Raw genomic sequence first — 17,307 nt, forward strand, 5'->3', positions numbered from 1 at the left:
AGAAATGTTTTGCGTTATTTTTGGTGGATTTGGATTTTATGATATTCAGTCTCGCCCCAACAAAATAGTGGTCGCTCATCCCTGTATCCGTCACGATGCACCCAGTTTGCTGAGGATTATTTGTTCCAGAGAGGACAAGTATGTTTTTGCAACATTTTACTCTTCGATTGGTCTCAATCACTAATTGTTCAGAATTAGTTTCGGAGAAACATGCAGCACGATTTCGGACGAACGGACGAAGATTTGTGTGTACCACCGACATTAAACGTGTATTTTCGCCAATATACCGAGTTCAGAAGTCGCTACCAACTATAATTGTATGAATGGGGTATCTTTTTATATGATGCTCAGGTTTTGTTTGAAATTTTCAACAACTGTATCATCTGAGTCGTCGAGTCGGTAAAAGGAACCAATTATTAATTTATTCCAGTTGTTAGGTATAACCTCTATCCATAGTAACTCAAAGGAACTATCAATTTCGATTTTCCTACAAGGTAAACTACTTCTAACAGCAATAAACACTGGACCACCAACTATATTTATTCTGGCCTTTTTGAACGCCGTTAGGTCCTTCAAAAATTCGGCTCTGCTTATCGCCGACTTTAGCCAGCTTTCAGTGCCTATAACACTTGGAGCTTTGGCTCTTCTCAACACAGCTTCGACAATTTACAACTGCAGTACCGATTTTTGCTATAGATCTACCCTCGTCCTGTGTTTGCCATACACCCCTTTTAGGCTGATGCCCTTTGTGTTATTTTCCGAGATCCTCTAACCTAAAAAAAACTGCCTTTTTCTCTACACAGCTCCCGCTACCAGTGTGGCCACTTTCTGTGTTTAACGAGTCCGTGACCTATTAAGCGGAACCCGAAAACCCGCGACACTGTGGCGCAAGTTGAGAAGTCTACAACCTCGTGCTCGCAGAACTGTCTGATCCTCTGCTTCAGATCCTCCACTCGGCTTTGTACCAAAGGTCCACATTTGGTCCTGATGACAGTGCTACTGTTGGTAACCTCTGCCTTCATCTTGCAAGCAGGACTTGCAGTTTTTACCTCTTGAGATACCTGAAACTAGAGAGTATCTTGTCCAATCCAAAGAGAAACACATCGTTGTAACGAAATGAGCCACCCCCTGCGGTTGGCTGCACCCTGTGCCCTTCATGACATCTGGAAGCATGCGTTCCGCCTCTGGGGTGACTCTGTGAAGTATGCACACAGAGTACGCACTGGACTGCTTCCCCTCCTTGGCAGCCATATCCCAAAGGCGCCCCGTTTCATGTCTAACTTTTTATCTCGCAACGGCCAGTAATCCTACTCTCTGCCCAGATCTTGCAGGCCAAGAGGCTCCCCCTGAAACAGAGCAAGCGATTGCATTTGGTTCAGGATCTTTGTCAGGCACAGATAGCACTTGAAACCTGTTTGTCAGACGAACCGGCGGGGCCCTTCGATCGTCCAACCAGAATATATTTTGATCCCTGCCACTGCTTGGAATGATCCCACTCCACCACGTGACAGGTTAACTTCAGTGCAGGCGTGCCGGCCGAAGTGGCCGTGCGGTTAAAGGCGCTGCAGTCTGGAACCGCAAGACCGCTACGGTCGCAGGTTCGAATCCTGCCTCGGGCATGGATGTTTGTGATGTCCTTAGGTTAGTTAGGTTTAACTAGTTCTAAGTTCTAGGGGACTAATGACCTCAGCAGTTGAGTCCCATAGTGCTCAGAGCCATTTGAACCATTTTTTTCAGTGCAGGCAGTAATCAGGGCGGCCACAGTACTGGGATACAAAGGACGTGATGTACGTCCCTTGGATCCGCATATCCAGTTCCCATAAGTGATGCGCATTGGCAAGAGGCTTCTAGCTGTGTGACCAAAACCTGTATTACCTGGAGCTTTGAGCGAAGGGTCACGAACTCGGCTCGCATCTGAATACAGCTGTTGCAGTCCCTATTCATACTAAAGACGGCGGACACACACACTAATTATTAAAATGTAGGATTGTGCCTGATAATTATGCAAACACACACAAAATTTGCGTTCAAAATGGTTCAATTGGCTCTGAGCACTATTGGACTTAACTGCTGTGGTCATCAGTCCCCTAGAATTTAGAACTACTTAAACCTACCTAACCTAAGGACATCACACACATCCATGCCCGAGGCAGTATTCGAACCTGCGACCGTAGAGGTCACGCGGTTCCAGACTGTAGCGCCTAGATCCGCACGGCCACTCCGGCCGGCACGAAATTTGGGTATTTGAACTAAAAACACACTTAAAGAGCAAAATAAGCCTTTTTTAAAAATATAACTGGTAACAAGCCTGTTTGAAAAACCTATGTAGTTGAGATGAAGTACCACCCTCGAGACTTACAGAACTTTGAGAGATACATCATCAAAGATTCTCATACTATTTGCAGCATTTCTCGAGGAACTGCAGCGTAACTTTCTTGGTGATTCTCTTCGAAAACAAAATATATCACTCAGTGATATATTTTGTGAGATATACCTATGTTCATCTTCCTTGCGATAACATTGAGGTTATAGGTTCACTAGATGTTAAGCCACAGAAGTCAGTACCATAAGAATTTCGCTGGATATGTTCCATGTCCAATGTACAACGCAAAACAATGATATTTTATATGTGAAATAGTTTAGGATCGCCTGATACTAGATCGCTTTCTATTTGTAGAACACATGACTGGAATTTAAAGGACAGCTAATCTAAAATTATCGCATTATTCTAAGCTGAAGAATATCACGAAGTGAAGACTTTAAAGCTGCTTCAGCTAACCTACAAATCATAGGGAAGTGACTATGAATAAATGTACTCCGCAAGCCTTCACACAACACATTGTGGAGTATATCTTATATCGCTGCTAGTCGTTCCCTTTCCTATTCCACTCGGAAATGAAGCAGTAGGAGAACAATTATGTCCCTTCATGCATTAGGTCTTCTCTGCCAAGTAACTCTAAAGCATCCAAGTGGCGTTGACCTCTACGTCTTGTACACTGCAGTATGTGTTGTTGTGATAGGACTCTATCTTTGGCAGACATATTTTAAACTGTTCTTCGATGATGTTGTCAAGTATGCGTTGGAACGTAATGGTCATGTTCCCCGATATCTGGTGAGGGTAGAATGCAATTACAATATGTCACCACAGCAGCAAAATATGGAATATCATGTAAGATTTATGATTGGACTGAAGAGTTCCTTGCAAATAGCGTGTTTTCCTTAATGGTTGATACTCATTTCATTGATTTCGGTACTATATTAGCTGGTTTCGGCCCGAAAGTCAGTGTTGTCGGGACAGCATAGGAGGAGTCGGACTGTACTCTTCCGCTGTATGTATGCACTATGCAGTGTGTGTATTCGGCATTGCTAGGAAACAGGAGTATGTGATATATCACAGTACTCCTTTCAGATTTTACAGGGATTATACACTCCACACATGCTGTTGTTGAGGGAGTCACATCTGCATTCGCCTGAATTTTTTTTAGAAATCCTGTGGAAACATCTGATGTCTATACTGACACGAAATTCCGTTAGAAATACTCTTAAGTGTGCATCTTTGTTTCCTAGTTGTTGTGGTTATGAGTCTGTAGCAGAAATGGGAACACTCAACGTAATAATTCAATGGATAGTACTGTCACATGTTAGAACTACACATTTTAAATGGTACCTGTTCTACCACCTATGTTGCTCTCCAAGAAATACATTCAACTGAGGTCTATTTTCTGTTTTTTTTTTTTTTTTTTCAGGCCTGTTATGAATTCTGTCTGAATGATTGAAAAACCCACAATCACTGAGCCGGAATGTAACGTAATTTCGTAAACAGATGGTCATTTTATATTTCCCCACTATTTTAACATGGGTTTGTGTGCAATGCTGTCGAAAATAAGCTAGTAGTGGTGGGGATTGGGACTACTTCATAGAATTTTGAATACCCTGCCATTTACAGTCCTGCGGTATCGGAATCTAAATAAAGAGTCAGTGTCTGTGGGGGCACCTGAGTCTGTGGTCTCCGTAAGGTTGCTCAGCACCGGTATCGATCGAGCGACGGGAGAGGTGCTGTGGTTACACGGCTTGCGTCAGTCGACATATAGTCGCTGGACGGGGGCATACTTTGGTGGCTGATGGCTGGGTGGCCCTCTCTGACTGCTAGCAGTGGTGCGTCCCCGTTGGTTCTTACAATCAGCCTGTTACTGCTGACGGACAGTGTTCAAATGTGTGTGAAATCTTATGGGACTTAACTGCTAAGGTCATCAGTACCTAAGCTTACACACTACTTAACCTAAATTATCCTAAGGACAAACACACACACCCTTGCCGGAGGGAGGACTCGAACCTCCGCCGGGACCAGCCGCACAGTCCATGGCTGCAGCGCCCGAGACCGCTCGGCTAATCCCGCGCGGCGACGGACAGTGGCAAGGCGGCGGCGCGGATTTCTTGGTCTGTCCGGCGATTGTGAACTTTGCGATTATGGAAAGAGGCCTCTCCCTGTTATTGTTGTCATTTAAAGGAAGATGCAATTGCTACTACCCAGTTCCCAGCAGTTGCTTAAGCGTAGCTAATTTGGATTTAAAATTAGGACAAGCCATATACAAACTTAGGGTGACAGTTGCTTAGGCTGTGGTATCATTTGGGTGGGCGGAAATTGTTTAAACTTAATACAGCTGGACTTCAACTTGTGGTAGGCGATATGTGATGTCAGGGGAAAACCTGGTGGTCATCTTGATTTCTTTACTTAGAATAAGTGACTTGCAACAATGAGTGCAGATCCATGATGTCTGAGTGAAAAGTAGCTTGAGGATAAGCGGTTTTTCATGTCACTGATTGTAGGAGTGCAGAATAGTTGCTACCTGTAAGATGAAAAACATGTTTACATATCCAGTCCCAGACTGGTATGATTTATCTAACGGGCAGTATCCTTTGTCTAACAGAGAGGCTTGGACCTTCAGAGGTAATGAACATCCTTTGTGTCAGGTGAGTGACGTCAGGGAAAAACCCAAAAAAATGTGTCAGCTATGTTGCCACCTCGAATTTCAGCAGGACAAAGCATCATCTCGGATCTTTTATTTCCCACCAATTTGTATGTCGGACAACAGTCCTACATTCACAGTAACGTCATAGGTAGAAGGGGGAGGGGACCCTACAATTGTGCTATTTTGAATTTTTCGCCATTTTATACGTGGGGCAATTGTCCTATGTCGTAGGGGGTGGAGCCCTGATAACAGTGCGTGATGTCATGGAAGGGAGAAATATGGCAAAAGTGCAGAGCACTCCTGAAATGGTGCTGCCTATCTGCTGACATAAAACCAGTGGACACATTAATTACATTTTAGAGACAAGTCGTTTTGCAGTGCAGTATATCGGATTAGGTAGCTTGCCTGTAGGGTGTGGACTGGTAGTTGTCATTACTTATTACCGTTCTCTCGACACTCAGTGATTAAGATCCGCTTTTGGGAGCTGCTGTTTGGGGGTGCCTGATCGGCGAGTACACGCAGGCCGCGGCCGTGTGTGTCTGCAGGTACGGCCAGCTGAGCGGCGTGGTGGAGCCCATCTTCGGCGTGGTCGGCGCCGCCACGGTGGGCATCGCGCGGCCGCTGCTGCCGTACGCGCTCTCCTTCGCCGCCGGCGCCATGGTCTACGTCGTGCTGGACGACATAGTGCCCGAGGCACACTCCAGGTATGCCCTGCTCTGGCTCGCTTGTTCTCTGCCGTCCCCACTTCTACCTTACACCAGTTCTTGCCAGCTGTTCCGTACTGCCAGTGACAAACGGAGGCAAAAAAACTCATCTTGCATGAGTGACGCAATGAGTAAAGCGACTTACTGCAAAAGGAGAACTGGTCTTCGCCGATAGCCGAATACTTACTTAAAATGACTGGCTTAAGAAATGTATATGGCTCGCAGTAAACAAAAATAATAGAGAACGGACGCAAGAGTGTACCTGTCCCTCGAAACAGACATATGAATCGGTTAAATGTCAGTTTGAAGAATGCCGGAACATACAATGTATATTTGATAGTAACAAGTATACCCAGAGCTATTTGTCGTGAAACTTAAAAACTCTTTCATTATTCACTGCAAAACTAATGTGAGAATTCTCATTAGCTCATATTCTGGGTACATCATAAGTCAACTGCGTCGAAATAATTGAGAGACAAGACAGAGTTGTAGGCCAGTTTTGTGGCTAATCATGAAGTAAGCTCGTAGCAAATAAGCTTATTAATATGCTCAGACTGTCGCTGTCCGCCTCAAGACTCTAATCGATGTTGTTCATCGGTTTCTGTTTCCAAGCCGATGCGCAGTACGAATTTATTTCAGTTATTTAGAAATTTAACCGCGTTTTCTGCCTAGAATTGCTGAGTAGACTTAGAAAAAAGAAAAAAATTAATGACATTTTGCAATGAATTATTCTAGTCAAGCTGCATATAGTTTAATTAGTAATCCTTCTTCCATCTACAAGCTTGTTTCGGCTATAGCGCTATTCTCAAGCAAACCTGTAGATATTAAAGTTGGTGAGTCCTTTTACGTTTATAGAAGTTGTTCGTAAAGGTCGATTTACATATATACTAACGTCTAGTTGCAATAGACACCCACCCCCGCTGCATCAGTGAATTAACTTTATAAAAGACATATTTACGCCAGTGACTGTAACACTTTCTTTATTTCACGATTGCAATTTCGCCCTTAGGCCATTATCAAGTGAAGCTGAAATATACAGAATGTTCTTAAATTATTTAACAAAATCGTTGTGTATCTTGATATTCGGCCGATTACGCAGAATGAAAAATGCAATTCATAAGCATGTTACTTACATGTTATGGCCATTAGGCCATGACAACCTAAAATGAGCTGACACATTTATATGTCGTTGTCATTACTATTAAATACATTGGTGAGCATTGTTTTGCTCTGTGTGGAGCGCCATTACAATATATGTAATCCGTTTACGCGCCAAAACGGCTATCAGTAGCCTGTAAACAGTAATCTGCCGCTGCAGTTTAGTGCATGTGTGACTAGTGCTGGCTAATGAACATGAGTGTCTACAGACTATGTTGTTTTATGACATATGGATATGTGTGCTCACACTAAGTAACAGCGACACCAATGTATTTAATAGTCATATTATGACGTATGCTATGCTCTAGGCCCGGCCGAAAAGGAAAAACATAATTCGTGGACTTCTTGAAATTTAAACAAATTCATGGTTGTCATGTTGATTAATCCTGTTTCTGCCTGTAATTCGCGTCTTTCCTGCACGATATTTCAAATGCGTGACTCGCGGTCTTCTTCAGGTGCTGTCCGATACTGATTCCAGTGTGATGCTGACGCTAAATGATGGACCTTATCCCTGGCCCAAGTCGTATGAGTGTAAGCTGTGAGAAGCTGTTCCTCGGCGAGCTCTGTTTGATGTACAGGACGGCTCGTTCCGTCATGTACCTCTAGTCCGCGTCGGTGAAGGCAGGGTAGCAGTTTATCAGCTCCAGATCCGCACGCCGGACGAGTTCCCTCTCTTTGATCTTCTGGTTTAGGGGTTCACAACCCCAGTGGAATGAATAGAGCTTGTGTGGGAGGGGAGGGATATGGGTTTCCGTGAAGGTGTACGGATTTCCATGGTGGGGATAGCTGCCATCTCGAAGTGAGTCTGCAATCTTGGTGAGTACCTTTCTCCCACAATTCTTGTTGGGGAGGGGCAGGCACTCGAACGGCTCGTCTTCTTCTCCCTCGGTGTCCATGGGCGTCTTTTCCGCCGTCTGCGTATCTGCAGAGGCAAGAAGGGACGGCTGTTTCGAACGGGGGCCGTCTTCTAGCTGTCGGCGGGTGTCCCAGACTCCATGTCCACCTCCCTAGCAGACTGCGTTTCCGCGTCGGCCAGGGAGACGGTCGTTTGCGTTTCCGCGTCTACCCCCATACTGGCGGGGGTCGGCGCCTGTTCAGGTGTCGTGCGAGCTGCGAGGTACAGGGCTACCCTCAGTTGTGTCACCTCGCGACGCATCTCCCCTGCTTGAATAGGAGGACGGGGTGTCCACCTTGTTTTCTTGGGCCACCGCTTCATGTGGGGTGACCCCTTTCTGCCGCTTCCGTGACTTCCGCTGCAATTCACACACGCGGCGGCGGTGCCCCTTGGTTTGTCGCAGTTTCGTGTATCGTGCGGCTTCCCGCACTTCACTCACGCTACCGCGCCGTCGCAGGTCCCATCTGTGTGTCCCATCTTCTGACACTTATAACATTGTAATTGTGCCAGGGGCTTCCGCTTCTTATTCTTGTTGCCGCAACCGTTGCTCCCGACTGCCTTTAGCAGGAGCTCGACGGCGGCAGCAATCTTGCCTCTTCCTCCTTTCCTACGCCCGGACATTGCGATGTGCTAGTGGCTTAGGCGAGCGACGGTAACGAAGTGCGTGCGTCCTCATTCCAGTATTTATGCCTACGTTGTGCTAGGCGTTCCTTCTGCGGTCCGCGCCGCGCCTGGCGCTCAGTCCGCGGTGCGCCGACCAATAGCAACGGATGTCGCGTTTTCTTCTAGCCGCGGCTGTTCCCAACGCTGTGCGCATACTTTGTGGGTATTATCCGTTGTCAATATAGCTGAATTAAGTTCTGAATGGCGTCCAAGCTGTGCTAGACGTTTTATCTTCCGATTGTCGTCATTTGAGTCCTTCTGTGAATTAGGACGTTCTGTTGACGTGGTGTGCCGTCCCGTCCGAAGTTCTTGCCCCCCGGGAGTGGCTGCAATGTTATTTTCAGGCTGACTGTGTTCAAATTGTCGCTCGAGACTCTGAAGAACTTCCTCAGGTATTGTGTCTGTTGTCTGAGGTACCATTTCACGTACGTCCTTTGTTACATGTACTGGGCTGTTATCTCTAATTCCATCTTTATACTTGTGTCTCTTGTCGTCTGGATGCTGCGTACGTTGCGTCTTCAGAAGATCGAGTGCTGGGTTCCAAGCCGTGCTCAGCTAGAAACCGGTGTCCCGGTTAATGAGATTCTCTGCGACCTTAATCTCAATAGATTCTTTGATGACGCTGTCGCAGTATCTCGGTGTTTGTGTTAAAATGTTGGTATCATTATACTTCATAGAATGACCTAGTTCTAAACAATGGTCGGCAATCGCTGACTTGGTAGCCTGTCTCGGTCTGGTGTGCCTTTGGTGCTATTTGCGCCTGATGTCAACGGTCCTGGTCGTCTGGCCGATGTATGCCATACCACATTCACACGGTACGTGGTAAACGCCCGGTTTCTGTAAACGCAGGTCATCCTGCACACTCCCTAGCAGAGCCTTAATCTTGGTGGGTGGAACATGCTTTTAATGTTATGTTTGATGAGAATTCTGCTGATTTTGGCAGATATCGGACCAACATACGGCAAATGTGCAACCTTTTGCGTTTCTTCTTGTAGCTCTTCAGGAACCGTTTGTGGGGAAACAGGGCGCAGTGCCTTGTGAACTTCTGTGTTCTACAAAAATGATACTTTTCTCCAGATGTTCACGTTGCAGCCACGAGTGACATGTTACAGTTTGCAGAAGTGATATCTTCTGACATTCAGTAGTCTGAAATTATGTCTCGTATGATTACATCCACGGTAGTTAATCACATACGAAATAGTGGTAGAAAATATTCCAAAAATTTTGTTATATTCTAACGGTGTTACATTGGCACTGAAATTCCAAATTCGGAAATATAAAAAATACAGAATGATTGAGAAAACCGTGTTGGATATCAGCAAAAGTTAAAGTGTGGTGAAGAAGCTGGAAATAAACTTAAAAAAAATAAAAAACAAAAAACACTTCAACTTTGATGACATCACAAGCAGTTTGTTTGCTTACGAAACTTGACATCTGATTATCTTAATGGATTAATTTGCATTACTTTCATGCTTTTTATTTTTAGTATTGACTGCCATAACTAAAGTTGTATAGAATGTGTTTTCAAAGTTACTTTTTTTTCCAAGGAGCGGGATTCGAATGGATTAATGTAGGAAGTCTCACAAAACCACTCTCAAACTGGCTGGTATAACCGACTTTAACAGCTTAGGACTGAACCAAGGAAATCCTCGTTCCTTCAGTTCGTCATATTATTGTGCTTTCAGGCCAAATGAACCGTAAAATTCTCAGCTCTGTGATTGCACTTGGCTCTGTGTTGCACCACATAGAGTTTAAGATGGTCCCAGACCCTGGTGAGGACCTCTAGGAATAGGCGTAATTTTCCGCGAACGGCGAGACAACCAAAAAATCAAAGATGTATAATGAGTGCTGAAGTCAGAGTATATTTCCCGTTGGGCTCAGCAGTGTTAAACTTGCAGTTCAGTGGAGTCGCTGATAATCACTGCTAGAAACTTGTGAGAATTCTGTAATGACTAAAAAGCCGGTATCCAGATTCCAGGAGGTGGCAACAGCCGCCTCTTGCCCCTCCCTCCCCCGGCCCCTCCCTTGCGAATGCCTAGGGTCACCTCTGTTGAAATGCTTTCCTGCCTTTAAAATGCTGTAAATAAAACTACGGTGCTAATGGGGAAGATGACGAGTAATATGAAGAGTAAGACGACAAGATGCAGACTGTATTAATTTGTATTAAAAAATTGGTTAACTTGGGCGTCACTACGTAAAACGCGAGGCACTTCCGAAATTCATTGTTCCTAATGCAAGTCAAAATCTAGGTCGATCCCTTCTGGACGTCTAGACATCGCCATTACTAGTTCTGGGAATGGTCTTAAGCTAGTTGCCAGATCATGCTCGTATTGACTGATAGAGAGGAAGAGTTAAATATGTGCTACGATGCCATTCTTTCTACTGTCCGACAACTGGCATTAATCTTTATTTGTGCGCTTGTGAATTAATCGTGCAACAGTGGCCCACTCGCACTTCAGCACGATTTGTTGTGCCCCAAACATAACTTTGGCTACCTTGGTTCGCTGTTTGGAAAGCATGCATTTACGATGTTACCGGCGCTTTCCGTGCTTCTCATTGCTTCACATCTTCGACTGGCGTTTGTCTAGGTAGGAATACGATACGAGATTAAGTTTTGGCGAAGCTAATGTAGAAAGGAAAGAAACCCTGAAATGGATCGCTTTTGTCATTAGTTCGAGTGGTCTTTGTAGGTGTGTGAGTTCCCTGCGTCATGTACGTAAGTGGCGGATGCCTAAAGTGCTCCCCATTGGCAATCTACACAAAGAGAGTCGATTAAATTGGTCTATTTGTGAGGTATATGTTTCGAATTAGAAATAAACCTGTTATCCTCTTGTTAGTGATGGGTAAACGGCTTCTGATGTCAGAGGGAGTCAAGCACATACCAGCTTCAATAATCATGTCCACAAGTGTCTAAAAACTAAGCGTACGTAAGAAGTAAAGGCTGATTCCTTAAACAGTGCAGCGCTATTAATTCATAACAAGCTAAAGCTTAACCACCAAACACCGCGCGACTGCTACGGTCGCAGGTTCGAATCCTGCCTCGGGCATGGATGTATGTGATGTCCGTAGGTTAGTTAGGTTTAAGTAGTTCTAAGTTCTAGGGGACTGATGACCTCGGATGTTAAGTCCCATAGTGCTCAGAGCCATTTGAACCTTTTTTTTTTAACCACCAAACACATCTTACGCGACAATCTCCAGACCGTGTAAGCAGGATATTTCCAAAAACGAAGTTACTCATTTATTATTAAAAAGTTCACAAGCGTCGTGGCATGCTCTGTATGAGGTGCTTCAAGACTCTCTTGGCAGTCGACGCTGTTTCTAAGTAACCGTTGTACGGAGATCTGTATGTGACTGGTCAGCGTGTCGAAATAAGCATCGTCTTCCGAATGCAACCGAGACGTTTTCTGATGCTGTAACTCTTAACGTCAACACTATTGGTTCAAATGGTTCTGAGTACTATGGGACTCAACGTCTTAGGTCATAAGTCCCCTAGAACTTAGAACTACTTAAACTTAACTAACCTAAGGACATCACACACACCCATGCCCGAGGCAGGATTCGAACCTGCGACCGTAGCAGTCCCGCGGTTCCGGACTGCAGCGCCAGAACCGCACGGCCACCGCGGCCGGCGTCAACACTATTGCCCCAACCTTCAACAAAGATATGGAGCTCCATGCGACCAGTAGACGATAAGCCTCCAACACCCACCTATTGGCGCAGTCACCACGACACTAGATTTTTATCAGCAATCACACCCTCTCCAGAAATTTTATGACAAGAAACTGCGACTCCTAAGTAGATGCACGCTTCTCAGAAAATAGGTCTTTAGAATCAATTAAATTTCGGCATTTTCATTTTTCTTAGAGCTGCTGGTGTAACCTTGAAGTAACTATGACACATGTGACACTGCTGAAGCTCCAGTCTATGTCCCGACAGCTTCAAGGCGTCCGCGAGTTCTGCCCTAGAAAACATGGTTTTAAATGGCGTGTTTGTCCCAAAGAGAATATTCTCTATTCACAACAGTTGGTCATAGAAATTATCCATCTAACGGCCAACTTGAAACCTTCCTCCTCGTCCGTCGTCTTGGTGCTTCTGCAGATTCTGGTAAATGAAGTCCTGTCGCAGGCGCGTCCAGAGTCCACATATTCTTCGCAGAGTGCGGTGCGCGACGCAAATCGCGCGACTTTTTGCTCCGCAGACTTCTTCGCAGCCGTTTGTAGGCGGACCTGGACAATTCCTAGGCCCTGCTACACCTACGCTATAAAGCCAAATAAGGGTGGCAGCCTCGCTTAGATCCTTGAGAGTTAAAACAGTCACGTACGATATACCGCTATTTAATGTCCTGAAGCCATCTGAATGCCTTCAAAAGCTTCCGAGCCCGACCACTGGTTTGGACAACAAACACCGCAAAGAGTGACTACACCGTCACCAACCAGTTTCTGCCATTTCTTCTGTAGACAACACAGTGTATGTCAAAGACGGTAAACACACGAATCTACATCTACATCTACATTGATACTCCGCAAGCCACCCAACGGTGTGTGGCGGAGGGCACCTTACGTGCCACTGTCATTACCTCCCTTTCCTGTTCCAGTCGCGTATGGTTCGCGGGAAGAACGACTGTCTGAAAGCCTCCGTGCGCGCTCTAATCTCTCTAATTTTACATTCGTGATCTCCTCGGGAAGTATAAGTAGGGGGAAGCAATATATTCGATACCTCATCCAGAAACGCATCCTCTCGAAACCTGGCGAGCAAGCTACACCGCGATGCAGAGCGCCTCTCTTGCAGAGTCTGCCACTTGAGTTTATTAAACATCTCCGTAACGCTATCACGGTTACCAAATAACCCAGTGACGAAACGCGCCGCTCTTCTTTGGATCTTCTCTATCTCCTCCGTCAACCCGACCTGGTACGGATCCCACACTGATGAGCAATACTCAAGTATAGGTCGAACGAGTGTTTTGTAAGCCACCTCCTTTGTTGATGGACTACATTTTCTAAGCACTCTCCCAATGAATCTCAACCTGGTACCCGCCTTACCAACAATTAGTTTTATATGATCATTCCACTTCAAATCGTTCCGTACGCATACTCCCAGATATTTTACAGAAGTAACTGCTACCAGTGTTTGTTCCGCTATCATATAATCATACAATAAAGGATCCTTCTTTCTATGTATTCGCAATACATTACATTTGTCTATGTTAAGGGTCAGTTGCCACTCCCTGCACCAAGTGCCTATCCGCTGCAGATCTTCCTGTATTTCGCTACAATTTTCTAACGCAGCAACTTCTCTGTATACTACAGCATCATCCGCGAAAAGCCGCATGGAACTTCCGACACTATCTACTAAGTCATTTATATATATTGTGAAAAGCAATGGTCCCATAACACTCCCCTGTGGCACGCCAGAGGTTACTTTAACGTCTGTAGACGTCTCTCCATTGATAACAACATGCTGTGTTCTGTTTGCCAAAAACTCCTCAATCCAGCCACACAGCTGGTCTGATATTCCGTAGGCTCTTACTTTGCTTATCAGGCGACAGTGCGGAACTGTATCGAACGCCTTCCGGAAGTCAAGAAAAATAGCATCTACCTGGGAGCCTGTATCTAATATTTTCTGGGTCTCATGAACAAATAAGGCGAGTTGGGTCTCACACGATCGCTGTTTCCGGAATCCATGTTGATTCCTACATAGTAGATTCTGGGTTTCCAGAAATGACATGATACGCGAGCAAAAAACATGTTCTAAAATTCTACAAGAGATCGACGTAAGAGATATAGGTCTATAGTTTTGCGCATCTGCTCGACGACCCTTCTTGAAGACTGGGACTATCTGTGCTCTTTTCCAATCATTTGGAACCCTCCGTTCCTCTAGAGACTTGCGGTACACGGCTGTTAGAAGGGGGGCAAGTTCTTTCGCGTACTCTGTGTAGAATCGAATTGGTATCCCGTCAGGTCCAGTGGACTTTCCTCTATTGAGTGATTCCAGTTGCTTTTCTATTCCTTGGACACTTATTTCGATGTCAGCCATTTTTTCGTTTGTGCGAGGATTTAGAGAAGGAACTGCAGTGCGGTCTTCCTCTGTGAAACAGCTTTGGAAAAAGGTGTTTAGTATTTCAGCTTTACGCGTGTCATCCTCTGTTTCAATGCCATCATCATCCCGTAGTGTCTGGATATGCTGTTTCGAGCCACTTACTGATTTAACGTAAGACCAGAACTTCCTAGGATTTTCTGTCAAGTCGGTACATAGAATTTTACTTTCGAATTCAATGAACGCTTCACGCATAGCCCTCCTTACGCTAACTTTGACATCGTTTAGCTTCTGTTTGTCTGAGAGGTTTTGGCTGCGTTTAAACTTGGAGTGAAGCTCTCTTTGCTTTCGCAGTAGTTTCCTAACTTTGTTGTTGTACCACGGTGGGTTTTTCCCGTCCCTCACAGTTTTACTCGGCACGTACCTGTCTAAAACGCATTTTACGATTGCCTTGAACTTTTTCCATAAACACTCAACATTGTCAGCGTCGGAACAGAAATTTTCGTTTTGATCTGTTAGGTAGTCTGAAATCTGCCTTCTATTACTCTTGCTAAACAGATAAACCTTCCTCCCTTTTTTTATATTCCTATTAACTTCCATATTCAGGGATGCTGCAACGGCCTTATGATCACTGATTCCCTGTTCTGTACATACAGATTCGAAAAGTTCGGGTCTGTTTGTTATCAGTAGGTCCAATATGTTATCTCCACGAGTCGGTTCTCTGTTTAACTGCTCGAGGTAATTTTCGGATAGTGCACTCAGTATAATGTCACTCGATGCTCTGTCCCTACCACCCGTCCTAAACATCTGAGTGTCCCAGTCTATATCTGGTAAATTGAAATCTCCACCTAAGACTATAACATGCTGAGAAAATTTATGTGAAATGTATTCCAAATTTTCTCTCAGTTGTTCTGCCACTAATGCTGCTGAGTCGGGAGGTCGGTAAAAGGAGCCAATTATTAACCTAGTTCGGTTGTTTAGTGTAACCTCCACCCATAATAATTCACAGGAACTATCCACTTCTACTTCACTACAGGATAAACTACTACTAACAGCGATGAACACTCCACCACCGGTTGCATGCAATCTATCCTTTCTAAACACCGTCTGTACCTTTGTAAAAATTTCGGCAGAATCTATCTCTGGCTTAAGCCAGCTTTCTGTACCTATAACGATTTCAGCTTCGGTGCCTTCTATCAGCGCTTGAAGTTCCGGTACTTTACCAACGCAGCTTCGACAGTTGACAATTACGATACTCCATGCTTCCAATTTCTGTTCGACCAAAACCCGATTTATTCTTATTCTAATAACCCTAGCCAAGTTAGTTACACAATGCATCCAGCTAGCCTATTGCACCCTATTCTGTTAGCTGGTATCTTACTTAAGTGTCTGTGTACGCTCTCTAACATCAACACCCACCTCGAGAACCAGCACAACATTAAGACATTTCCGACGCGGGCGAAAGGATACAAACTTCGAGCGCACACTTCGGAACTTCCACATCTAGAGAACAGTCTTACTCCTCTCTGACAACCCACTTCCGAAATACGCTTCCAGGTTGTCTCTGCCTCAGAGAGCTCAAGTCATCATCTGCTCTCTACCAGTGGTGCCACCAACCGACTCCTCGATTTCGCGAGCTGCCCAACAGCTCCACAAATTTATTTTCACATGCCAATATTTCGACCAATCAGCCTCCAGAGCAGAAAGGTGTGATTGCGATTGGTCGTCTTCTGCCAACGCTCAGAGTACATCTGTCAAGTGCTGCTCCCTCTCGACACTTTCCGGAATTTGTTCCCAAAGCGTACCAGGAAACACCAGCCATTCTGTGAGAGAGAACCTCGTGTCGGTAGACCACCTAATCGGCTAAGACAAACACCCATTAGCCGGAGTGAATGTCACAATCCCAAGGACACACGGAAACTGGCACTATCACTCACAGCAGCGTCTGGCGCTCTCCGATCGTCGCGGTCCAGAAATGATTCGTTAGAGGCTGTGTGTTATCTTTGAACCCTGTGGTTGTACGCTAGGGATGACTTCTTTCCTATGGAAATAGCACAATTTCTGTTCATAAGAATACCTCGGGAGTCTTTTAGAGTGATTGAGAACCCTTCATTCTTCAATTTTCCTCTTTTCTCTGTAACGCTTAACTTTAGAAGACTAGTGCAGTATAGTGTTATGATGTTCCAATTTGTCTACTGGTTGAGGACAGCGGATGGGCTCTTTTAATACCGAACCACACACAGTTTATTTTTCCTGCACCGCAATAATGGACGCTCCGGGATAACTTACCGTTCCTGCGAAATTCAGTATGAGGCGCCTGCATAATCGTTCTTTAAAGTCGGTTTGACCAGATGTGGACTGCAAAGGTAGTATAAGTAACCTGTGCCAGCAAGTATCAAGAAAATGTGTGAGATAATACCACTGAATTCTTGGGTTTTCCTTGTGTATACATTATTAAACAAATTCCTTTTTTAAATTTAATAAATAATTAAATAAAGACCTGCGCACAAAGAATGCCACTCATTCGATATAATTGAAGCGTTGGCGAACCTGGAATTTGTTTATGGTGTCAAAAAGAAAGTCCTATGCTCAAAGATCAAAACTATAACCGTATGTAAAATGTGGACCATTTGCCCCACAGTGTTTTTCCCCAAATTTCATTATCTGCATTTGTTTTGTGCCCTAGACGAATATGTTTCTTCTTCACAGAAATCTTCGTTGTTATTGAAACCGGTGATGGGTCTTAGACATACCATAATAAGACAGAAACAGTCACCATTTAGCATCGGAACAGATCGTTCACTTACACAGAAAAGGTTCATGTGTAATTGTAGTAAGTCGTCTCCTTGCAAGCAGAAACCTGCAACTTTTAGGTGAATCACGA

General features: G+C 44.8%; 1 protein-coding gene across 4 annotated transcripts in view; it reads left to right on the forward strand.

Annotated features, from left to right (window-relative positions):
* LOC124607076 (zinc transporter ZIP11) overlaps positions 1–17,307 on the forward strand; it is a 436,282-nt gene that overhangs the window by 343,749 nt on the left and 75,226 nt on the right. For all 4 annotated transcript variants that reach the window (XM_047139249.1, XM_047139250.1, XM_047139253.1 and 1 more), the window contains one exon: positions 5,516–5,674. In XM_047139249.1, the coding sequence (XP_046995205.1) occupies positions 5,516–5,674 (159 nt within the window). The remainder of the gene's footprint in view (positions 1–5,515; positions 5,675–17,307) is intronic.

This window comes from Schistocerca americana, chromosome 3 (genome assembly GCF_021461395.2).
Source record: "Schistocerca americana isolate TAMUIC-IGC-003095 chromosome 3, iqSchAmer2.1, whole genome shotgun sequence".
Lineage (NCBI taxonomy): Eukaryota > Metazoa > Arthropoda > Insecta > Orthoptera > Acrididae > Schistocerca > Schistocerca americana.